The sequence below is a fragment of the Lynx rufus genome, unplaced genomic scaffold, assembly GCF_022079265.1.
Source record: "Lynx rufus isolate CCGP_SWC_20201006 ecotype Redwood Valley unplaced genomic scaffold, mLynRuf1.p SCAF_18, whole genome shotgun sequence".
Taxonomy (NCBI): domain Eukaryota; kingdom Metazoa; phylum Chordata; class Mammalia; order Carnivora; family Felidae; genus Lynx; species Lynx rufus.
This window is the reverse complement of record NW_025814832.1, coordinates 41,487,020-41,512,882: the sequence shown is the minus strand read 5'-3', so window position 1 is coordinate 41,512,882 and position 25,863 is coordinate 41,487,020. Positions and strand designations below refer to the sequence as shown.

The 25,863-nt window shown below is 43.5% G+C and overlaps 1 protein-coding gene across 1 annotated transcript in view; it reads right to left on the bottom strand.

Moving 5' to 3' along the window:
- Positions 1–25,863, bottom strand: part of LOC124512839 (leucine-rich repeat-containing protein 37A3-like) — a 340,529-nt gene that overhangs the window by 308,635 nt on the left and 6,031 nt on the right. Inside the window, exons 5-10 of the mRNA XM_047080445.1 lie at positions 25,516–25,614; positions 17,514–21,504; positions 15,173–15,244; positions 13,014–13,085; positions 8,864–8,935; positions 8,040–8,120 (exon numbers count right to left, since the gene is read on the bottom strand). Coding sequence (XP_046936401.1) covers positions 8,040–8,120; positions 8,864–8,935; positions 13,014–13,085; positions 15,173–15,244; positions 17,514–21,504; positions 25,516–25,614 — 4,387 coding nt within the window. The remainder of the gene's footprint in view (positions 1–8,039; positions 8,121–8,863; positions 8,936–13,013; positions 13,086–15,172; positions 15,245–17,513; positions 21,505–25,515; positions 25,615–25,863) is intronic.

The following is a 25,863-nucleotide window of genomic DNA, read 5'->3' as shown; positions in this document are numbered from 1 at the left end:
ATAGCCTAAACAAAAAGCCTAAAAGGAAAAAGCTGAGAAATGAGATGTCCATAGGGACTTTGAAATGCTCCAACATCTTCCTGGGTAACTAGAAGACCACAAGACATATTCCTGGGCATGTAGAAAAAAAACCTTAGCACTAATAAATGAGTTCAGCAAGGTTACAGGACACAAGATCGATATGTAAAAATTAGCTTTATTTCTATACATCAGCAATGACTATTCCAAAGATGAAATTAAGAAAACAATTCCATGTATAACAGTACTCAAAAGAATAAAATACTTAGGAAAACATTTAACCAAAGAAGTGCAAGAATCACACTAAAAACCACAAAACGTTGTTGAAAGAAATTAAAGAAGATTGAAATAAATGTAAAGATATGCCATGTTCACGGATCAGAAGAAAATATTGTTAAAATGGCACTATACCCCAAATTGAACTGTGGCTTCAGTATAATCCCTATTAAAACCCCAACTGACTTCTTTCCAAAAATTGGCAAGCTGATTCTAAAATCTGTATGTCAATTCAAGGGACCGAGAATAGCCAAAGTGATCTTTAAAAAAAAAAAAAAAGTTTATCTATTCATTTTGAGAGACAGCGAGCATACACACCCGTGCAGAAGAGCAAACATGAGCGAGTGTGAGTGGGGAAAAGTGTGAGCAGGGGAGGGGCAGAGGGAGAAGGAGAGGGAGCATCCCAAGCAGGCTCCATGCTGTCAGTGCAGATGGCAACACGGGGTTCCATCTCACAAACCATGAGGTCATGACCTGAGCTGAAATCAAGAGCCGGCCACTTAACCAACTGAGCTACCCAGGTGCTCCAAAACGATTTTGACAACGAACAACAAAATGGGGAGACTCACACGCCCTGGTTTCAAAACCTACTTCAAAACTACGGTAATCACGGTGTGGTACTGGCATAAGAACAGACATGTAAGCTGATGGAACAGAACTGACAGTCCAGGAAGAAATCCTCACATTTATGGCCCACTGATTTTCAACAAGGGTGCCAACACCATTCAATGTGGGAAGGCTAGTGTTTTCAAATGATGCTGGGACAACCGTATATCCCCATACAAAATAATGTAGTTGGATTCCTACACTTCACACCATATATAAATATTAACTCAAAATGAGTCAAAGACCTAAATGGAAGAGCTCAAGCTATAAAACTCTCAGGAGAGAAATCTTTATGACCTTGGATTTAGGCAACAGTTTCTTAGACATGACACCAAAAGCACAACAAACCAAAGGAAAAATAGATAAACTGGACTTTATTTAAAAATAAAAAAACAACCCAAAACTATCATATGTCTGATACAAGTCTAGCATCCAGAATACCCAGAATATATAAAGAACTCTTAAAACTCAGGAAAAAGACAAATAATCAAATGTTTCAATGGGTAAAGGATTTGAAGAGACATTTCGCCAAAGAAAATACATGAATGGCCAATAAGCACATGAAAAGATGCTCAATGTCTTAGGTCATTAGGGAAATATAAATCAAAGCTACAATGAGATACTACTCTACACTCACTAAGATGGCTATGATCGAACAGAGAGACAATGATAAGTGGTAGCAAGATTTGGGGAAACCAGAATCTTCATACATTGGTGGGAATGTAAAATGGTGTAGTCACTGTGGAAAACAGTTTGGCAGTTCCTCAAAAGGGTTAAATATAGAGTTACTACATGACCCAGCAATTCCACTCGTAGGTATGTACCCAAGAGAATTAAAAACATATGACCACACAAAAACTTGTACGTGAATACTCATAGCAGCATTATTCATAAGAGCCAAAAAGTCAAAATAATCCAAATGTCCAATAACTCATGAATGGATGAACAAAATGTGATTGGAGCACCTGGGTGGCTCAGTCGGTTAAGCATCTGACTTTGGCTCAGGTCGTCATCTCACAGTTCATGAGTTCGAACTCTACATCAGGCTCTGTGGTTTTGGATCCTCTGTCCCCCTCTGTCTCTGCCCCTTCCCCGCTTGTGTGCGCGCTCTCTTTCAAAAATAAAGAAACATTAAAAAAACGAATGAAGTACTGAAACATGCTACAACCGGATAAATCTTGAAGCCAACAAGCTCTGTGAAAGAAACTAGACACACATTTCGATGAAATGTCCAGAACAGGCAAATCCATAGGGGCAGAAGGTAAATTAGTTGTTGCCAGGGGCCTGGGAGGAGGGGAGAATGGGGAGTAAAGGCTGATGGGTATGGTATTTCTTTTGAGGGGGGTGATGACAATGTTCTGGAATTAGCAGTGATTATTGTCTATCAAAGTATACCATTGGACTATATACTTTATAATGTTGCATATTCTATTATGCGGACTATATCTCAATTGGAAAAAAAAAAAAAAAAGAACCACGTTGTGATAAATAGAGAACCAGTTGCCAGAAGACCAAACATGTTAGTAGGTGGAGAAAAGGGGAGCGAAGATTCAAACTCTTCCACAACGGAGGTCAGAGGGAGTTAGCGGTGCGGCTGGGAGCCATGCGTTTTTGTTCTTGCCTTGGAAACTCCCCTATTCTTCCTATTCCAGCCCATTCTTCTACGTTTTTTCAGGCCCATTAACATGTCGGGTTTGTGTAACACTAGTTAATATCCAGTCAGACAATGTTATGAAGAGAAAGAACGTGAGTGTCACATGTCTGGTTAAACACAGTTCCTCAACCTTGAGGCTCTGAATGTCCTTTGGCTTTGAAAAAATAACAATGGCATTAATACCTACAAGCTTACTGGTGGGCTCTGTGCAAGTAAGCTCTTCCACGTGTGTGTCTTCCCCTGCCCACTGCTCCCCCACCCCCCGCCCCGCGCCCACCCCCGGCTCCCTATTAAGAAAGACTGTGAAGAATTATGCAGCCAAAACAATTTAGTAGTTTGTTATCCTTCCCCCCAACTATCTCAGTGCTCTACCCCCACTGTCCCCCCCTTTCCTGGGAGCACAACCATGGCCTTATACCCATCGGCTCAGTGCTTCCTCTTACCCAGGCGGCCCTCCTGCTGAGATGAATGCCCCGTGTTTACCTGTAGTGAAAACAAAATACAGGCCACTCCAAATTATCCTATTTCCTCCTGTCTATAGTGCCGCCTTTTCTTCATGGAGCTATTGTGCCTGAGCCAAGGGGAGAATGAGAACTGACCCGACAGGTTACATCTGCTGGACCGACAGCAATTGTTTTTCCACAGACTGCGATACGAACGAACGGTGGACATTGCACCAGAGATCATCTCCATTTCCGTTCAATTCCCTCATTTTACAGATAAAAGGTGTGCTGACTCAGTCTATTGGTTTTTGGATATTCGTGGGCTTATCTTGATGGGAGTAAAACATAACAACAGTTATCCTCAAAGACTGTCTCCTAATCAAAGTTGAAGAAATACTGTTCTAGATATTTTTTTGTTTTTTAAAAAACTGTATCTTATTTGAAGAGGAAAACTCAAGTATTTTTGCAAAAGCTTTCTGTTGCAGAGCAACGGGACAGACTAAAGGTAGCTCACAAAATAAGGGAACATTTCTTACGTGTTATTTTTTTTTTCTCCAAATTCTTCTACAGAGTTCCAGACAGATGGGCTACGTTTCCTTTCTATTAACTGAGGAGACAGAGAAGACTTGAGGACTGAAGCTTGTCACCACTGTCCTGAATGTACTGAAATCCTAACAGCTTTAGCTGAAAAAATGTCCGGAGCAGGCAGTGAAAATAAATTTCAAATAGGACAAACTCCAAACTCTCTATGCTGGAATCCCAAGGCATGGAGGGAAAACTGGCTCCCTGGAGGAAAGCAGTTGAAGAAATAAGTAGAGTGATCTAGACCCTACTCCAGTATGTTTGAAGTACTTGGGGATAGAATAACCCCTTTCCTTTATTCATCTACATAGGTCCATGAGCCATGAGAACATGACTCCCCATGTGAAGCTCCTCAATACAAGACATCTAACGGCATCACGTAAATCCTTTCTCAGGGGTTGGGCGAAGCCTAAAGAATCTGAAATGGTGAGCCTATGTTTTAATTAAAGTTCTGAGAATAGCCTTGAAGAGGAGTTTCTGGAAGTGAGGACCAGCCCAAGAAGCAAGGGCCCTGGAATCAGGCAGACCTAGGTCTGAATTCTGGCTGTCACTTCCTGGTGAAGGGACTTAAGTAATGAACGTCTCCGAGTCTTTTCAGCAGCATTTACCTCATAAGGCAACTTGAGGATTAAAGGAAAGAGCATGTGCAAAGCACCTAGCATAAGGCTGGGCACAGAGCGGGTGCCTAGCAGTGACGACGTGATATTTGCACCAGGCGGTGAGCAGGAAGCCTGGGGATGCCCATAGGTGGCATGGCCAGGAGCTCCAGAAGCATAGGGAAAAGGAGCTCCCTGCTCGAAAGGTCCTATTCCAGTGAGAAGCTGACTCCAAGGGACGACGCCCAAAAGGCCAGTTGTCATTCAGGTCCTACCTAGTGCCAGGGAATGCGGAATTGTATTGCTCGCGAAGCTTCTTAAGTGGTTCTGTCACTTACTGACAGTGTGAACCTAGGCAAGTCACCCGATGTCTCTGAGTTTCAACTTCCTCATCCCCAAAATGAGGATAATACTACCTGTATCACAAGAGTTGCTGGAAAAACGAAAATGAAGTGCCGTGTGAGGGGCCACGTCCGGAGCACTTCCCACGTGCCAGGCTCTATTCTAAGAGTTTAAGACACATTGTCTTACTTGCAGCACAAGCGAAAGGTCTTAGCATAGTGCCGGAGCGCAGTAAATACCTAATAGAGGTAGGTATTAAAGAAATGATATGGGGCGGAGGAGCAACTACCATGCTTCCCAGAGAAAGAATATGCCTTGGTATATATGTGGGATGAAACAGATGCAGCTGGGAGAAGAAAAGTAATAGTTGGGTATGACTATGGCAAAGCTTTTGAACTACCACACACGGAAAATAATAAGAGTTACCCTAAGTCACCCCAAAAGGACAGCCCTGAGTTGTTATCTTCATCCTTAATGTTTATGCCTTTCTGAATCTGAGAAGAAGTTGCCAGGATTTCCAGTACATACCAAAGCGATGACAATATCCTGAAGTGTGTCAACTTTTGTGGGCACACAGCTGTCTAAAAGGAAGCAGATGCCGGTTGACTGGGGGAGCGTTAGGGCATATCTGTGACTGCGGCTCGAGTTTGCCTTCAGAGGGTGGCCACACCTACCTCAATGATATTCTCAACAATAATTCAAAAGGGGTAAGGCTTAGATTGTCCTTATTCTCCCTTAGACCTTATGTTCTTGGCACAATACGGATGCGCCACAGACGAGCCAGCATGTGAATGTGCTCTATCCCGATAAGGTACAGCCTTTCTACATCATAGAGTCCTTCAGCTTCTAAAATCATGGAGCTCGTACTGTTAGAACCAATGAAGTGAATTTTTTAAAATAAGCCACCAGTCTGGACCTGTGTAGGTGAATGAAGGAGAAGCACTTTAAAGTCAGGAAAAAAAAAACTATACTTAACATTTAGGATTATCAACCACTGTTGGTTTTCCATAATATATTTCATTCCTGATTTCATCTGAAAGAAACAGGATTATTACTATCATTCAAAAAGTGGTACCTTATCAATAAACTCTTGGCACGGCTTTGAGGTGGATTTCAGATTCAAAATAGACTTTACCACACCGCTAACGTGTTCACTCAGTGTTTATCGATAACTTAAGAGGCTTCATTCAAAAAACTTACTGAGATAGAATTACCTGAAACCCAGGGGTGAATCAAGGCCTTGTAGGGTCTGAACCTCATCTACTTTGGGAAATCCTGCCTCATCAAAACATGCAAAATTATGCATACAGGAACTGCGAGGGTCCCTCCCAAGACTTTGGAAGGGGCCTATGTAAGTGAGGAGACCTGAAGTTTAAGCTTCAGTCAGTTCAAGATAAATCCACCTCAGCTGGGGCCCAAAAGGTTTACAGACTTATTTAATGCTGGAGAAAATACTGTTTCAACTTATAAACACCCCAGTAATAAGTCACATAGGCAATAACGTGACTGAATTCACGGGATGGCATCTCCCCTGCGCACGCTCTCTTTCTCTCAGAATAAATAAATAAACGTTAAAAATAGAAAAGAAAAGAAAAGTTTGGCCCCAAACAAGGAGCCCAACCTCCAATACACACTTACTGTACTGTGATAATTTGTTGGAAGTTAACTGTGAATTCGTTTTAGTAGTACAGCTCTATTCAAACCACATTGAAAGGGCGGGCCTATGCCGGCGGACTCCATCTTGTTCCGTGTCCTTCACCTTGATCACACCTCCTCCCCTCGAGTAACCCCCCCCTCAACTGCCTAACAGGACTCTTCCCCAGGACCCTTCCCCAGCCAATCAGCTGAGGCCGCAGCCATTACCTCACCAACTGCCACTAGGCCCCAGTAAAACCTTTGTCCTTTTGAAACTCGCCCTCTCTCCCCGGTATCTCACCGCTGTGTCAGTGCAGGTAGGGGATTGAGCTCGAGCTAGCTCGAATAAAGGCTCTTTTGCTTTTACATCGGACTCGGCTCCCTGGCGGTATTTGGGGATCACGAATTCTGGGCATAACACACATGACATGAGTATTAATTTATTCTCAATACCAGCTAGCTCTGGTTCTTTAGTTACCTTTTTCTGTCATGCAAGATTGATGAGGGAGCATGGGGCAAGTTGAGGGCAAAATACAAGTTAGCACATGCCCCCGCCCCAGGTGGGATATGTGTGATTCTGGCTGCTCCAGGACAAAGGAAAGGAAAGAAAACAAATGGTTAACTGATAGAGATCTCAGTCGGGCAAGACAGGAGTTTCCATCAGTTTACAAATATCTTAGTAAATTACAAGAAAAAGGCCATCTTTTTCTCCTTTTTCCAGTATGAAAGATTCTTGGGGACAGTCCCTGTATATTCTTTGTACCCCCAGTACTTAGTACATGGTCGACATAGAGTGCGCGTGGCACGGATTGTTTTTCAATGAATTCATTCATTGTTATCAACGGATTCCACCCTATTTTGTCCTGTATTGCCTACATGACTATGAAAGTCAGATTCTTAGAAGAGACTCTTGGTGTTATAAGATGCTTAGTAGAGGTGGTGAGTTTTAAGACATTATATTGACACCACTAAAACCTCTTGGTGGAGAAACTCAATGAGCCCGTTCTCTGGCATGCTGGCAAAACAAAAAACTGACCCTCAGTATTCTTTCCCCAAGTTAGGCATCAGCAAATTAATGAGAGGAGAGAGGAGGCCCCTGCTCTTGGGCACCCGCAGGAACTTACTCCAGCTCCAGACACACCGTAAACACTTTCATCTAACGGAAGATAAGCTGTGCAATCGGATTTCTGAACCACAAGACAGTAAGACAGTCTTTTCCAGCGTCTGCTTTAGAGGAGGGTCTTCAACCTTGAGTCTAAACATCCCCCTCAGGCCACTGAACATGCCCAGTATGATTTGCTTTTTTACAGAGAAATCACAGAATGTTCCGGCTGAAAGGGAATAACACACTTCTTAATTGAAGAGAGGTCAGGAAAGAAAGCACATGGAGAGCAGTGCCCTGTGGCAGGTATTCAGGAGTTCTTTCTGCTTTCCTGATGGCTGAGGAAGCACCCACACCTTTTGCTGCCTGGAGAACTCTGTGCTAAACTTAGTTCTTTGAAGTTCTCTTTTGCATAGGAAACTTGCACATGAGCCGGAATCAAAGTTAAATTCAAAAGTGGATTTCAAGGACCATGCACACCTTGGGGAAGCATCACTGTCACGAATTCCCATGATAATACTGACTTGGGTGTTACTTGCTTGGGGCTTTCATTGCCCACACAAAGCTGGGTACCAGGGAGGGCAGACAGTGCCATTTAGGAGTTAAGACAAGTCTCTTGGCCTCTTTGTACCTTAGTTTCCTCATTTGAAAAAAAAATGGATTTTAAGACCTACTTTCCAGAATTCATACTGGGTTTATTAACACACACCTAACCAATCACTGTATGATATTTTTACATGTAGTTTTTTTTTTTTTTACATGTATTCATTTTCTATTTCACTTACAGCTTGTGTAAAAACCGCATTCCATGCCAGGCCTGAAATGTTCCAAAGCTCAGTTCGGTGAGTAAATTGCAACCAAGATTTCTACACACACCAAAAAAAAAAAAACAAAAAACAAAAAACAAAAACAAAAAAAACCAAGACACAAACGAAGAAGAAAAACAAGATATTCTTTCAGAATATTTATCCTTTGGCAGTGATTCTAATTTATAGATAATGAAACATAATCACAATACTCTCTCCATACACTAAAGAAATCTCACTATGAAAGATACTTGCCTTTTTAAAAAAATATCTGCATGAAAGATTTATACTTTCATGTTTATACATGTGGTGCATTAGATACAAATCAGTAAATGCTCAATAAATACTTGTGTTAAGTAAGTATTTTTTTCTAGAGAAGTAAGTTTATTTCTCTAGAAAAATGTTTCACAACTTTAGCACTGTTGAGATTTACGGTTGGATAATCTTTGTTATGGGGGGGGGTGCTGCCCTGTGAACTGTAGGGTGTGACAGCAGCCCTGGCCTCCACCCACTAGATGCCAGGAGCACATCTACAGTCTGACAATCAAAAATGTCTCTAGACACTACCAAGTGTCACCTGGATGCAAAATCACCCTGGCAGAGAACTGCTGCTCTAGAACGATTCACTCTGATCTCTATAATAACTCTCACACCAAACTTTGCCACAGACAAAAAGGATTTGCTACATAATTTTAGTAGCTTTCGACTAATAAAGTTTCATTCATTCAAAGTGAATAACAAAGAGGTTTACAATGAAGTTTAATAAAAATTCCAAATATAATGAAATTATATTTGTAACTTACATATACTGCAAAAAAGGTAGTGATTCAAAGGTACGTCTTTCAATATATTGTATTTTATTGCAGGATAAATCTCTAGGAAAAGGAAAAGGAAAATATTGCCTCAATTAGCTCTAAGATATCTAATTAGTATGATGATAGTATTGAATAAGTAGCTTTTGGCTAAACTCTGAGTATTAGGAATTGTTATTTGAACCTTCCAGAGCCCCTAACCCTGTCCTCACCTTTCTTAAGAGTCTCACCTTTGTGATCTTCATACATAAAACATACAACTATAGATCTTGATAGATCTTGGAAGTAATCTTTCCTGAGAGCAGAAGAATTGATTAAATGACTTTTTGTGGCCTCATCAATTTCTAAATTATGAGCTCAAAGTTGTGATCTCCACATATAATTTCTAATATTAAAAGGGATATTCTCACATTAGCACACCTTCCTGGTTTAGTTCTATTTCTCGACACCAAGGCAATACCAGAAGAGATAAAAGATACCTTTTCATTTAACTTGAAAAGAAGTTACTCCTCTAATCAATACCTAACTTTGAACGAACTCAGAATTAGATTACCATATTAATAGAAATTTATTTTTGGTTGTACATTGCCTAAACGGTCTATGAATTTATCAACTGCTTCAGTTGCAAGTGGGGCCAACAAAAAAACAACATGGTACTGGATTTTTATTTGGAAACACCCATTCTTGATTATAGTTGACCCTCTTATTTCCATTGATTTCAGCTGAGTCCCTCACTTTCCACCTACATGGGTACCACCATCTTCTGACTGGCATTTTCATCTCTGGTCTCTCCCATTCTAATCTATACCGCACACAGTCACCAGATTTATTCTCCAGGAGTGGTTCTCAAATATCAGAGTCACTTGGGAACTTACTCAAGATGCAAATTCTCAGCTCTACTCTGGACTGAGTGAATCAGGAACTGTGGAGGTGGAACCTGTGTTCTGACAAGGCCTCCAAGTGACCCTGGTGCAGTCTAAAGTTTGTCCTAGAGCACTGCTGTGATAACACGGTAGCTTGGCATATTATCCAAGGCCTTCAAAATCCTAAATCTGGCTCTAGTTTCCTACTCTACAGATACCAAAGGAATTTCTCCTGCATTTTGCCTTTCACTCACTCTATTTTGCAAGCATATTCTTCCCAAGATGTCTATCCGATGATACGTCATAGCCATTCAAGGTTCTGTTCAAACAGCATTTCTCTAGTAACTTCCCTGATCCAACTTGAAGTCTTCCCTCCTCTTCTATGTTCCAAAAACAACTTATACTTCTCATTGCCCAAATCCATTTCTTCCCCTCCCCCTCTCCTCCTCCTCCTTCTTCTCCTTCTTTGAATTTTTTAAAGTAGACTCCACGCCCAACCTGGGGCTTGAACTCACGACCCTGAGATCAAGAGTCGCATGCTCTACTGACTCAGCCGGTCAGGTGCCCCAATTTCTTCTCAATATAGTTATTCTGGCATTCCATTTCCTCTGGGCATAAACTCCATGAAAGTATGGACTTGTCTTGCTCATCTGCGTTGTCTACTGGGTTTAAAACTGATGCATGGACAAAGAACAAACTCAAATATTTAAATAAATTAACAGCTGGGTAGTGAGTACAAGGAGCAAAATGACTGAAAAGAAATGTGGTTTTATGACTCTGTGGCTCCCTCTTCTGCACTCTGTCAGTGCTTCATCATCCATTTAGTGCTTATGCGTTATGGTTGAAGCTTCTGTTTATTTTCCCTGTGAAATCATGAGTTCCTACAAGGGTGAGAAGCCTGTCTTAACCATCTGCGTGCCTATGGTACTGGGCATAGGGCCTGTCACATTCTTTTTTAGGTTTTGATTCACATTTTTTTTGAATGAATGAATGAATGAATGAGAACACTTCACCTAACATGAAATAATTGGCTTACAAAGTACCTCATAGTGGAAGTAATGAAAGGCCCAATCCCTTGCGCAGTTTGTCTCTTTTGTTCTTCTCCAAACTGTGTTTGTAACGTTTGGAGCCCAGATGGCAGAGGTAGCCAAGAAGACCAATACAAAGTGGTTGTCCCCTAAGACTTGGAAGGTTTGATAATTTGAAGGACTATTTTTAGTGTCATATGAGATTCTTTTTACTCACTACTCTTAAGCCTTCCACATTTGCAACAAGAATCTATTTTCTAAAGCACATCATTAATAAGGATTAATGAGGGGCGCCTGGATGGCTTAGTCGATTGAGCATCTGACTTCGTTCGGTTCAGGTCATGATCTCACTGCTCATGAATTCGAGCCCCGCATCGGGTTCTGGGCCAACAGCTCAGAGACTGAAGCCCGCTTCGGATTCTGTGTCTCCCTCTCTCTCTGTGCCTACCCTGCTCATACTCTGTCTCTCTCTCTCTCTCAAAAATAAATAAACATTTAAAAAAATTTTAAAAAAGGATTAATGAAATACACAGCTTTGGATGGCATGGGCAAAGAATAAACACTGAACCTCCATAGCAAAGAACATTAGTATCTCTGTATGTCTAATGTACAGAGATCTATGCAAACATTTCTTCCTTGACAATGAGGCTGGAGAGATGTTTATTCTGTAATTAGCGAAGTTAGAGGCATTTCTGATGTTTGTTTAGTGTAAACATTTCTAACTATACCACTTCACCATCATTATATTTTTAAAGATTTCATTTTTTTTTAAGTAATCTCTATACCTGACATGGGGCTCTAACCTACAACCTCGAGATCAAGAGTTGCAGACTCTAATGACTGAGACAGCCACGTGCCCTTTAGCCATCGTTTTTTTAATGTTTATTTATTTTTGAGAGAGACAGAGACAGAGCATGAGTGGGGGAGGGGCAGAGAGAGAGGGAGACAGAATCTGAAACAGGCTCCGGGCTCTGAGCTGTCAGCACAGAGCCCGACACGGGGCTCGAACCCACAAACTGTGAGATCACGACCTGAGTCAAAGTCAGACGCCCAACCAACTGAGCCACCCAGGAGCCCCAACCCCTTAACCATCATTTTAAACATCTATTTTTGGGGTGCCTGGGTGGCGCAGTCGGTTAGGCGTCCGACTTCAGCCAGGTCACGATCTCGCGATCCGTGAGTTCGAGCCCCGCGTCGGGCTCTGGGCTGATGGCTCAGAGCCTGGAGCCTGTTTCCGATTCTGTGTCTCCCTCTCTCTCTGCCCCTCCCCCGTTCATGCTCTGTCTCTCTCTGTTCCAAAAATAAAATAAACGTTGAAAAAAAAAATTTTTTTAAACATCTATTTTTATGGTGGCATAAGAATTTCCACACCGATCACAGGAATCTGCTCCTGAAGCCAAGAGCACACTGTATGTTAGCTAACTTAACAATAAATTACATAAAAAATAATAATAAAAAAATAAACTAATAAAATTTCCCACACTGAAATCCTTAATCTGTTCTCTTGATAATTTAATATGTACTTGGTAATACTGCTTACATAATTCACCTGCTTAGTTAAATATTTAATATTTAAATATTTAATTTAGATTAAATTATTTAAAAATTCTGGGTTAATGGCATCCAAATTAATGTAAGTGTTCTATATTTTCTTGTCTTGTAGGTGACAATTTGAGGTTAACTTCAATTCCTCTCATTTTACTAAGCCAACTTTTTCAAACCTTTTCTGTAAAGGCCAGACAGTAAATATTTTAGGCTTTGCAGGCCATATATGGTCTCTGTCACATATTCTCTGTTTCTTTCTCTTCTTTTCTCTTTTACAGCCTTTTAAGAACTTGAAAATCATTCTGAACTCATAGGTTGTATCAAGACAGACCATACACAGGATTTGATCCATGGGCCATAAATAATAAATATAAATAAAGGCAGATGGTATATGAACACTTACATAACAAGGTTCCTATGGGTGTCCATAATTGCTCAGACCTCATTACCCCTTTTCCTCTACAACTGAAGGGCTTTTTCCTATATCTTGTCTATACAATTAAAAAGTTGAAAATGCATAGGAGGTATTTAATGCTAGAGATGGGCTGGGTCCCCACAGACTTACAGAGTTATAGAATTTAATGGAGAGAATTATAGAATTCTACTGTTAGAGGAAATTGTTGCAATTATCTAATTTGAACCCTGTATTTTTTAATAAATAATATAACTAAAAACTCATAATAAATGATGAACTGATTAACTTACAAATACTGGAGGGATAGCAGGCCTTCAAATGTGTCTTTACGTAATTCGGTCAGATAATTTTCACTGAGAATTCTGCAAAATGAAAAGGTCATTTCTGGGTCAAAATGCAAAATAACTACAACTATTTGCTACACAGGACCGCTAGATATGAGAGAAACCTGGGTAATGGTGCCACAAAATATACTAATTCTTATTTAATGTAGGGATGGCGATCTCTGCTGTTTGATTCAAATATTTTCTTCTCACATACTCCTTTGTCTCTCTCTCTCTCTCTCTCTCTCTCTCTCTCTCTCTCTCTCACACACACACACACACACACACACACACACTCCTATCCACTCTTCACACCAAAATGTACATTTAATGCCTACTCTCTGGATCACAAAATCTCTGTTAGAACCCAGCCCTGAGTGGCAAAAACATGGACAGAACTGCCACTTCCTCCTCTCTTTTCCCAAATTTTATTGTGGAAGCCCTATTTATAACCATATCAGTGCTACAAGTAAAGCCATCTAATTTTTTTCCCCAACTAAAAAATATCTGTGAGAGCTAAAAATGTGCATAAAATGCACATAACATAAATGCTCGGTTTAATAAGTATAGAGTAAATACCCGTGTAACGCTATTTGTTCATTCTACTGTTGGTGGATACTCGAGTTTTCTAATTTTTAGTGATTATAAACAGTGCTGCTTTGAACATTTTTCTGTTTATATCCTAGTACACATTTGCCTAAGTTTCTCCAGGATTTAACAGGGGTACAAAATTGCCTTCCTAAGAGGTTGTGCTATTTCAAGCTGGCAGATTGAAACATGCCAAGTCTCTACCAAACTCCAAACTCCACCAAAGTCCCTAAGAATGATTAGAAAAGATACAATTAGAAAATCCACAACCTTAGCTCAAAGCCAAGGGAGTAGCTCTATAAACACTCCCCACCAGAAATGCCTTGGAGCCACCTACAGGGTGATTAGCTGGGATACTACAGTAGGACCAAGGACAGCACATCAACCCCACATCCTTCCTCCTTGGATCTGGCAGCAAAGGGTGTTTTCTTCCAGGCAGGAGCCATTGGTGTTAGAAGGGGGCAGGGTCCCAGAACCCTGGAGGAAGGGTATACACTCTGACTAGCCATTAGAAGTCACCTCCCACCTCTTCTTTAACTCTCAGGGGGACCTGTCACCATAACAAGTCCCATGGTTCATTTCACCTCTTCCTTAGGACCAGAAAACAGAAGCAAGTCAAATCTCAACTACAAAGATAAATTGCACTCAGGAATGACCATATGGAGTGAGAAAGCCAATTCTATTCAGGACAGAAAATAAAAAACAAATATAACAGCTTATAGTCAATGACACAGTTAACAGAGAAAACACAAAAGGATTTGAGAATACCAACATTAATGGGGCACCTGCGTGGCTCAGTCGGTTAAGCATCTGACTTCGGCTCAGGTTGCAGTCCATGGGTTCAAGCCCTGCACTGGGCTCTGTGCTGAAGCTCAGAGCCTGGAGCCTGCTTCAGATTCTGTGTCTCCCTCTCTCTCTGCCCCTCCCCAACTTGGACTCTGTCTCTCACTCTCTCTCTCTCTCTCTCTCTCTCTCTCTCTCAAAAATAAACAGTATAAAAAATTTAGAATAGCATCATTAATATATCCTCAGAGGTAAACAGTACATCTAATAAAAAGAACCAACTCAAGATTATATGAATGAAAATTATTATTATTAGTAAAAAACTCAGTCTATGAGCAGCAGAAATGGTCGTTGAATAAATTAGAAAACTTGAGGGGCGCCTGGGTGGCTCAGTCGGTTAAGCGGCCGACTTCAGCTCAGGTCATGATCTCGCGGTCCGTGAGTTCGAGCCCTGCGTCGGGCTCTGTGCTGACAGCTCAGAGCCTGGAGCCTATTTCAGATTCTGTGTCTCCCTCTCTCTGACCCTCCCCCATTCATGCTCTGTCTCTCTCTGTTTCAAAAATAAATAAACGTTAAAAAACAAATTAACACAGAATTGCAATCGGTAGAGGTTGAGTTGGGATATGGAACGGGAAACACCTTTCCTCAGAGCTACTGAGTTCAAAGTTCTGGACCAAGAAGGACCTTAGAATGCAGTTAGTTTTTTGTTTTTTGTTTTTTTTTTTTGTATTCATATTTGGAGAGAATATACTCACAGTTTCTCAGCCCAACGGTATCCCTTCCATACATTTTCATCAATGTAAGAAATAGAGTTTCCTTGGAAATTTCTGTGAAGAAACACAGTTCAGATCCTTGAATAGGTAGGAAAGGAATGAACGGAATAAATAAGAGAAACACTGGCAACCTTGTGGGGAATATTCCAATGCAGTAAATGCCAACTTTCTACTTTCCGCAGCTATCAGCATCCCAGGTGGTGCAATTAATAAAGAGCTAGCGTGGGGCCAATGGCACAAACAAGGCAGCTCCTTAGAACCTGAACTTCCTATTTGTTCCATTCCTTGGGTAGATAACGCCTGTTAATTACTCTGGAGGCAAGTATTTTTTTCCCCCAAATCACTTATGTGTCTAAAATGGTTCCTTCCACAAATCAATGAGAAAGTAAGAATTCAACGAAAAAAATGGTAAAAAATTTACCATTATCAGCAAACAAATGTAAAGAAGCCCTCTACTGAAACCTCTCTAGGTGTTAGAAGGATAAGGGAAGTTAGAAATTAGAATAACTAACATGGAAAGATTTCTTAGACATATTGCATAGGGAAAAGCAACAAATCACTGGGGAAGGAATTAAAAAGTATCCCCTCATTAGGAAATTAGGAAAAAATGCAAAGGAAAGAGATGGGAAGGAAGGACACACACCAAAAAGGTGACAGGAGTTATCTTATGAGTGGTAGGGAGGGTGGGGTGGGATTTTCACGTTTTATCCTCTATACCTGTGACATTAAAAACAAAAAAAAAGTATCCATGATAATTCATGTATCCATGAATTACACATGTTTAAAAGAAGCTATTAAATGCCTGAGGTTCAGTTTCAACCGCTAACTCTGCGTATGACTTTGAACCTTTACCTTTAGTTTTGTCCTCTTCCCTCAGCAACAGCTTACCTGGTCAGTTTATATACACATTTTTTTCAGGGGAGTCAGGAATAAATTCAAAACAGATACCCATCTGCCCATGTGCCTGGTGGACATTTCCAGTCAACCTGAAGCCTTCTGGTTGCTCTATGTTCCCTGGTAAAAGATGCCTCAACTTCCATCATTCTCCTTATCTGGGACAGAAGTTTCAGAGTAATATCTGAGTTTTCTCTTTCCCGTGCACACCCCACCCGCGACTGTCTTCAGTTAGTCTATCTTGTCACTTCCTCCTTTGCAGTGCTCTCAAGGCTTTTCTTTCTACTCTTTTCAGCCACTCTGATTCGGCCCCTTGTTACTTGACTCCTAGGTTTTGTTAGAACATTCTATCTGGTCTCGCTGGATCAAGCTCTCCTCTCCAGATCGCCCTACATGGGGAACTGAAAATAATCCTCTTGTTTCAATGGTCTGTATCTCATGCTTGAAAACTTTCAATGGCTCTCTATAACTCAGAATGTAACGTTCAAACCTCTCTAGCTGATAGTCAAGGTTTCTCGTAATTGGATCTTTAACTGCTAAACCTAATTCTTGATTCCTGATCATTCCTGCAGCCGTGCCTTTGCCTAGACTTATACCCATTTTTTCTCTATTTAACACATCAGAGCCACTCTTTAAGTCTCAGCTAAAGTGTTAGCTTATCCATGCAGCTCTCCCTGACCTCCATACTCCACTGATTACAGAGTCTGCTGAATTCCAATACCCATGGTACCTCTTTTAGTACTTAATTACATGCCACCTCCCTTTTTATGACCATTTCCTTTCTTCCCACCTGTCATTTCATGTTCTGAAGACGATTGCATCCTAGTGTGGCGCCCATAGTACTTACTCTTGGGTTGGGCCCAAACTGAGTACTGTATGTGGAAGGCCGGGGGTCAAAGATGAGGTCTGGGGAATCAAAATAATAGCAGCTAACACTCATATTTTGCCAGGCACTGATCCAAGTGCTTCATATGTATTACCTCATCTGGATCTCACAATAATCCCATGAGATGGTAACTATCATAATTTCCATTTCACAGAAAAGGAAACTGAGTCACAAAGCTAATAGATGACAGACTTCGGCCCAAACGCAGGCAATCTACTTCCAGGATCTCTACTCTTCACTACTCTGTTGTATCCTATTATAGAGGATGGAGCAAAAATGGGAGAGTAGAGGTTAAGGAATGAAATAATGGGGCTAAAAACTGGATAAGGAAAAAGAATAAGGACAATTACAAGTAAAAGATGGGAGAAGGGCGAACAGTAGTAAAAAGGAAAATGAAGATAAGGGATAGTTGACAAAGAAAAGGTAAAAACAGAAAGTCAGTCAACGTGGTTGGGGAGATGAGGAAGGCCCAGGACGACATTGAGGAAGAGACTGCCATGTCAAGCAGGAGGCAGAGAACAAACAAGTAAAGGCGATTCTTACAAGATGGTGAAGGTGCCGTTGTAGGTGTCGGGCTCCGGCACGGGCACTCTGCGGAGCCTCTGCTGTAGGCTGAGACCAACACACGACAGTGTCTCATCTTTGCAGGTACAACGCTCACATAGTTTGAGGTTTGTGGTGGCATTCTGTTCTGGTTGCCAAGTTAAAGTTGTGTATGCCTTTTCTGAGGTATAGTTTACAAAATGCACCACAGAATGTTGAGTTGTTGGAGGAAAACCTGTCTCAAATGACGCTGGTTGCTGACTTACAGGAATTTCTAGGTCCATAGGTGGAACCGTGACTTCAGTCAGGTTTCGATGTTGACTCTGAACCTGTTCTGGATGTGCAAGTGTCACCTCAAGGTCCTTTGGGGGAGGAGTTGTAGTCTTCTTCAGGGTTGTCGAATGTTCAGCCTCCGTAATAGGTTCTGGAGTTATAGTAAGCTCCACATGACGAAATGGGATGATGGGTGATGCTGGATGCTGACCTTGATCCTTACTTGGAGTTGGAACTGTCACTTCCTGCTGGAATGGATATTGAACTACAACCTCCTTAGGTGGCTCTGGAGGCTGAGTTGGGGTGTCTCGTGTGGTTGGAGAAGGTTCAGTCTCCACACTGGATCCTGCAGTTACAGTAAGTTCCAGGTCCAGAGGTGGAACTGTGACTTCAGTCAGGTTTGGATGCTGACTCTGAACCTGCTCTGGATGTGCAAGTGTCACCTCAAGGTCCTTTGGAGGAGGAGCTGTAGTCTCCTTCATGGGTGTAGAATGTTCAGCCTCTGTAGTAGGTTCTGGAGTTATGGTAAGCCCCAAGTCCACATGATGAGCTGTGACACTGGGCAATGTTGGTTGCTGAACTTGATCCTTACTTGGAGTAGGAACTGTCACTTCCTGTTGGGATGGATACTGAACAACCTCCTTAGGTGGCTCTGGAGGCTGGGTTGGGGTCTCTTGCATGGTTAGAGAAGGTTCAGTCTCTGTAGTGGATTCTGGAGTTATGGGAAGCCCTGGGTCCAAAGGTTTAACTGGGACTTTAGTTACGGTTGGATGCTGAATGTGCTCTGAATGTGGAAATGTCACCTCAAGGTCCTCTGGAGGAGCAGTAGTCTGCTGCAGGGCTGAGGGATGTTTAACATCCGTAGGGGGTTCTGTAGTTACAGTAAGCACCAAGTCCAAAGGCTGAACTGTTACATTCGGCAACCACAGACGCTGAGCTTGATCCTGATCTGGTGTTGGAACTGCTGCCTCTTGATATACTGGAGGTTGAGCTACAAGTTCCGTAGGCGGCTCTGGAGGCTGATCTGGGGTCTGTTGAGTTTTGGCCTTATTCAAGGTTGAATGCTGAACCTGAACCTGCTCTAGATGTGCAAATGTTACCTCAAGGTCCTTTGGAGGAGCTGTCGTTTTCTTCAGGGCTGTAGAAGCTTTAACCTCCATAGTGGGTTCTGGAGTTATGGTAAGCTCTAGGTCCAAAGGCTGAACTGTTACATTAGGTGACAATGGATGACGAGCTTGATCCAGACCTGGAGTTGGAACTGTCACCTCCCGAAACAGTGGAGGCTGAACCACAACCTCCTTAGGTGGCTCTGAAGGGTGACCTGGGATCTCTTGCGTGGTTGAAGTTTCAACCTCTGTAGTGGGTTCTGGAGTTATGGTCAGTTCCAGGTCTAAAGGCTGAACTCTGACTTCAGTCAGATTTGGATGCTGAGCCTGGACCTGCTCTGGATGTGGAGGGGTCACCTCAGTGTCCTCTGGAGGAGCTATAGTCTGCTGCATGATTGTAGAATGCTCAGCCTCCACAGTAGGTTCTGGAGTTACAGTAAGCTCCAGGTCAGCAGGCTGAACAGTAACATTGGGCAAGTTTGGATGCTGAGCTTGCTCTTGTCCTAGAGGTGGAACTGTCACCTCATTATGGACTGGGGGTTGTGCTACAACCTCCTCAGGTGGCTCTGGAGGCTGAACTGGGGCCTCCTGCTGGGCTGGAGGAGTTTCTGCCTCCTTAGAGGGCTCCGGAGGTTGAGTTGGAGACTGCTGCAGAATTGGAGATGGTTCTACCTTCTCAGGGGCCTCTGAAGGCTGAGCTTGTACCTCCTGTTGTGTTAGAGAAGGTTCTATCTCCTTAAGTGGCTCGAGAGGTAGAGATAGGGTTTCCTGCTGGACTGGAGACGGTGCCACCTTCTCAGGAGGCTCTGAAGGCTGAGCTGGGGCCTCCTGTTGGCCTGAAGCAGGTTCCACATCCTTAGGAGGGTCTGGAGTCTGAGCTAGGACCTCTTGTCGGCCTGGAGAAGACCCATCTTCAGGGGACTCTGGAGACTGGGAAAGACGCTTGGACTGAGCTGGAGAAAATTCAACTTGCTCAGGGGGAGATTGAGCAGGGACATCCTGCTGCACTGGAAGAGGTTTAACCTCCTTAGTTGCCTGGGGACTTATGAAAACCCTCAGATCCACAGGTTTAACTGTGATATCAGGCGACACTGGATGCTGAGCTTCACCTGGACCTGGAGGTGAGAATGTCACCTCATGCTGTACAGGAGACTGAGCTACAACATCTGCAGAGGACCCTGGAGGCTGAGCTGGATGCTCATACTGAACTGGAAAAGACTCGACCCCCTCATTGGGCTTTGGTTGCTGAGCTGGGACCTCTTGCTGGATTGGAGAAGGTTCTCTACTTGCAACAGGCACGTGAGGCAGAGCTGAGCTCTCCTGCTGGCTTGGAGAAAGTTCAATTTCCTCAGGAAAATCTTCGGGTGGAGTTGAGACTTCGTGCTGGACTGGAGAAGATTCAACATTTTCAGGGGGCGCTGGATGCTGATGTGGGACCTCCTGCTGGGTTGGAGAAGGTTCCAACTGCTCAGGGGACACTCCAGACTGAGCTGAGGCCTCTTCTCGGAGTGGAGAAGCTTCAACCTCATTAGTGGATTCTGAGGTCGTGGTAACTGAGGAATCCACAGGTTTAACAGTGACATTAGGCAACGGCAGGAGCTGAGCTTGATTCTGACCTTGAGGAAAAACTGTCACCACCTGATGCTCTGGAGAGTGAGCTGGGGCCTCCTGTTGGGTCGGAGAAGGTTCAACCTCACCAGAAGGCTCCTGTTGAGTGGCAGAACGGTTAATTTCCTCAGAGGTCTGTGGATGCTGACTTGGGGCCTCCTGATAGGTTGCAGGTTTAACTTCCCCAAGGGGATTTGGATGCTGAGTTGTGGCCTCTGACTGGGCTGGAGAAGGTTCAGTCCCCTCAAGGGGCTCTGGATACTGAGTTGGGGTCTCTGGTTGGGTTGGAAAAGGCTCACCCTCCTCTGATGCCTGAGGATACTGAGCTGGAGCCTCCTGCTGGGTTGAAGGAGGTTTAACCTCCTCAGGGGTCTGTGGATGCTGAGCTGGGGACTCCTCCTGGGTTGTAGGTGGTTCACTCCCCTCGGAGGCCTGTGGGTGCTGACCCTGGCCCTCCTCCTGGAGAGGGGAAGGTTCACCCTCTTCCTGGGCCTCTGGAAGCTGAGCTGGGGGTTCCTGTTTGCTTAGAGAAGGCTTAGCTTCCTCAGGAGGCACTGAAGGCTGAGCTGGGGTCTCCTGCTGCCTTAGAGAAGGATCAATCACCCCAGGAGGCTCGGAAGGCTGACCTGGGGTCTCCTGCTCACTTGAAGGCTCCACCTCCTCTGGAGGCTTACCCGAGGTCTCTTGCTGGGTTAGAGAAAGTTCTGCTTCCTCAGAATGTTCAAGAGGCTGAGGTGGGGCCTCTTGCTGGGCTACAGAAGATTCAACACCTTTATCAGGCCCTGGCGTTGTGGTAAGTTCCACATCTAAAGGCTTACCTGTAACCCTGGGAAACATTAAATAATCCCAACCTGGCATTGGAACCACCTCTGGGAGCCTTTGATGCTGGGTTAGCTGGTCATTCAGATCCTCATCTGGCCCTGGGGGTAGTTCTCCAACGGAATCCGTGTCCAGGAATGGAACCAAAGTCTCCGTCAACTCCTTAGGCGGGGCCAACATCTGGGCCGGAGCAGAGGACCCCAGGTAATTCAAGCCCACCGGCTCAGCTGGGGGTGTAAGTACCTGGGGCGATTCGGGTGGGGGATCAGACGAGCGCGAAGACCAGGGCTCAGCCGGCTCCATGGGGTCGGCGGCCAGCTGGGCAGGGTCCAGGGCCCACTCCGGAGGCTGAGCTGCCTGGACCAGCAGCCACAACGGTTGCCACATAAGGACAAGCAGTGGGGCCAACAGGCGCAGCCGGGACATGACCTGCGGAGGCTCCGGGGCGCAGCGACCCAGGCGAGTGGGGTACTGGCGCTGGGCCCTGAGCGGGAGCCAAACCATTATGGCAGCCCCGTGATGCGCGCGCGCACTGTTAGCAACTGCGCGCCCCTCCCCCGCCTACGTCCCACCCTTTATTTACGCCACCTTTATTAGCTCCCCCGAGATGGGCTCCGCACCACCAGAGCGGGCCCTTTCCCCAGAATCACTTGGGGCCCAGGCCTCCCTCCACCCTGCAAAGGCCACCACTCCCCCCCGTCCCTTTTGAGGAATGGGGCGCCTGGGTGGCTCAGTTGGTTGAGCGTCTGACTTTGGCTCAGGTCATGGTCTCACCATTCATGGCTTGGGGCGCCGCATTGGGCTCTGTGCTGACAGCTCAGAGCCTGGAGCCTGCTTCAGATCCTATGTCTCCCTCTCTGCCCCTCCCCTGCTTGTACTCTCTCGCTTGTTCTCTCTTCAAAATAAACATTAAAAAAGATGTTTTTTGAGGAATAAATGCTTATTGTTGTTTTCAAAAAAATTTTCTTAATGTTTATTTTGGAGAGAGCAAGAGACAGAGACATAGAGTGCGAGTGGAGGAGTGGCAGAGAGGGTCATAATCTCGTGGTTCATGGGTTCGAGCCCCGCATCGGGCTCTGTGCTGACAGCTCCGAGCCTGGAGCCTGCTTCAGATTCTGCGTCTCCCTCTCTCTCTGCCCCTCCCCAGCTCACGCTGTTTCTCACTCTCAAAAATAAATAAACATTAAAAAAAAATCTAAAAAAAAAAATTCACAAGTCTAGCCCCAAAATAAGCTCTCAATGACATGAAACACATTTTTGCTCCTTTTTTTTTTTTTAACATTCTGTATGTGGCACATTAGTATTTTCTTTTAGAAATTATTTTGGCAACTTAATCCCTAATTCAGGACATCCATGTGAGTGATTTACAGAAAAGTTCTTCAGCAAGATATTCATGCAAGATATATATGAGATGCCGACATCTGGGTGACACATCCTATTTGAATGGCATAATGGTTTCAACGTTTATTTATTTTTGGGACAGAGAGAGACAGAGCATGAACGGGGGAGGGGCAGAGAGAGAGGGAGACACAGAATCGGAAACAGGCTCCAGGCTCTGAGCCATCAGCCCAGAGCCCGACGCGGGGCTCGAACTCACGGACCGCGAGATCGTGACCTGGCTGAAGTCGGACGCTTAACCGACTGCGCCACCCAGGCGCCCCAATAATGGTTTCAAACGCTGTAGTATAATCACATTTAAGGCCATAGTTACTCTGTTCCCAAATCCTTGAGATTCTGTTTGAGGGGAGCTCTAAAAGGCTTGTGTCCTCTCCTATGTCCACAACTGTGGGAGTGCTCTGATGAAATTTGCTCTCCAAATTTCAAATAAGGGGTCAGAGCCAAGGGTCAGGACTTCAGGAAAAGCCCCAGAAATCCCCTGCAGTCAAAAGCAGTTTCTGAGTTTCACATTTCCCAAAGGATGATAGAGCTAATGCCAAAGTCTTCCAAATTCTGCTGGTTGCTTTACATTGTGGCTACAGTGGCTATGTCACCCCTGAACTTTAATCTCCACATACTTGAATTAAATCCTGTAGCTCGTCTTCAGTACTGGCATCTGTGATCTCTTCACAGGGTCTGTATTCCACAGCTATTTTACCACTTTCTGAAATAAAGTGAATAAGGATTGGGAAAAAAAAAAAAAAAAAAAAAAGAGGGCGCCTGGATGGCTCAGTCAGTTAAGCGTCTGACTTCAGCTTAGGTCATGATCTCATGGTTCATGAGTTCAAGCCCCATACCGGGGTCTCTGCTGTAAGCACCAGAGCACACTTCAGATCCTCTGTCCCCCTCTCCCTGCCTCTCCCCTGCTTACTCTCTCAAAAAGAAACATTTAAAAAATCAATAAAGTTAACAAGATCACTTCAGAATTTTCCTTGTTCTAAAACTAGCTGTATACAATGATAGCACCCAATAACTAGACATTCTTTTTATTTATAAAAGCAGAAAACAAAAGCATTTTCCTAGAAGTTTTCTCATGTCACACTTCAGTTTTTAATCATAACTATGTGTGAAAAAATACACATGAAGTTAACGACTGTGTGGTTCAAAAACGCTATCATCTTAAGAGATAGGAACTAAGGAATAATGACACAGGAAGTTAAAACTATGGAAACAACACTGTTCAAAATCAGATGACTAGACAGTAAGGCATTAGGTAGAGGTCAGTGTGAGTTCTGGAATAGAGACCATGGACTATAGCTGATACTTCATATTAGAAACAAGGCCAGTGTCTACTCCCCGGAAACAAAATCCCACCAGATACAATGAACAATGCTTTGGAGAGAGGGGGAGGGGGAGGGGGAGGGAGAGAATGCGCTTGGACAGTTTATTGGCAGAAACTGGCCCATGTCCCTTATAGACAATACAATTCCCCTTAAGGCAAAGTACAGCTACAACATTTTGATCGTGTACAAGGGATACCAGAGCATGTTAGGGAGAGGTCAGCAACCCAAAGGTTTAGTTTGGTTCTTAAAGGTTGTTACTCAGAATTGACAGCTAATGGAGATTCTACCTGATGACCAGGGAAGTCAACGTTCACTGCAAGAGCTGTCCAGGCTGGAAGCCTGAGACCAATCCAGGGTCAACTCTTATGGGCAAATAAGGCCTCTGAAACTTAGCTAGGCTTTCTTAGTCTCTAAGCCTGCAAGACTGTGAAGCGAAGCGGCGAGGGTGGGTTGGGGGGGGCGATTGTTTGGGGACCCATTACTAATTATAAAATTCCCTTGGAGCACAGCCTGTAACATTCACACCATTGTAGAACGCAATAGAGAACACAATCGATGCTATTCAATAGCCCGACCACTTTCAAGGTTCACAAGAATATAGCTGACCCTAATACAAGAATCATATTCACCCAATAGGTCAGTGCCAAAAACAAAAACTGAAGCTGAATTGATTCCAAAAACATAATCTAATAAATTCTCCAACAGGAAGACGATGATAACAAGTTAACATATTTTCTCTGCTTACCATGTTTCAGGGATAGTTTTAAACTTTTCCATCATCTCATTTGCTCTTACAATTCATCCCCCATGAGGTAAGTTGAATTATTACCTTTACTTGGCAGATAGAGAAATTGCAGCTTAGAGAGATTAAATACTTCAAATCTGACTATAAAACCTAAAATTGCATAAGAAATCTAGGAGACAGAGCTAAGATTCAACACCAAGACGTCCAAAGCTTCAAAGTTTTTTTTTTTTATTATTATTTATTTTGAGAGAGAGAGAGCACATGGCATGTGAGAGTCAGGGAGAGGCAGAGAGAGAGGTAGGGAAGAATCCCAAGCAAGCTCCACGCTGTCAGCACAGAGCCCGACATGGGGCTCAATCTCACAAATCGTGAGATCACGACCTGAGCTGAAATCAACAATTGGACGCTTAACTGATTGAGCCACACACGTGCCCCCAAAGCTTATACTCACAAGAGTATTCTGTGTTATGAGCAAACAATCAAGAAAGAAGACTGGGTCAAACACTTTCTGTGTGGACAGAGGTAAATCACTGTATATCTATATACCGGGGACAAAAATATTTGTGGTCATTTTTCTCACAAATGCCACAAAGAACAAGTTTGAGACTACTGCTTTGAAAGCATTTGGTGAACAAAAGAATATGAAGTGTTTTCATCCAATTAACTTTTCAGAATGAGTTTATTTGCTCGTTGAAACTGATATACTGCAAGGACAATCAAGTAAGTCTTACCTAAAATCACAATCAACAGTTTCTGGAATGCATCTGACACAGCCTTCTGAATAGCAAGCTTCTGGATTGTCCGCCTTTTCATAAGAAATGATAGTGGCCCTGCATCCAACCAAAACAAATGGATTTAACATGCCTATCTGAATGATAACTGATTTGGGGGTTATATGTGTAAAGGTGAAAATACATCCATGATTCGTCGTTCATTATCTTAGCAAGTAAGGGCAGGCACAACCCAAGGCTGAATGACTCTGCTGTAGGTACATCCTGGCAGGGCACATTTTGACTGCCCTGATCTACTCCAGAAGTTTTGGAAGTACCAAAAGGGAGACTCAAGCCAAGAAAGTGGCA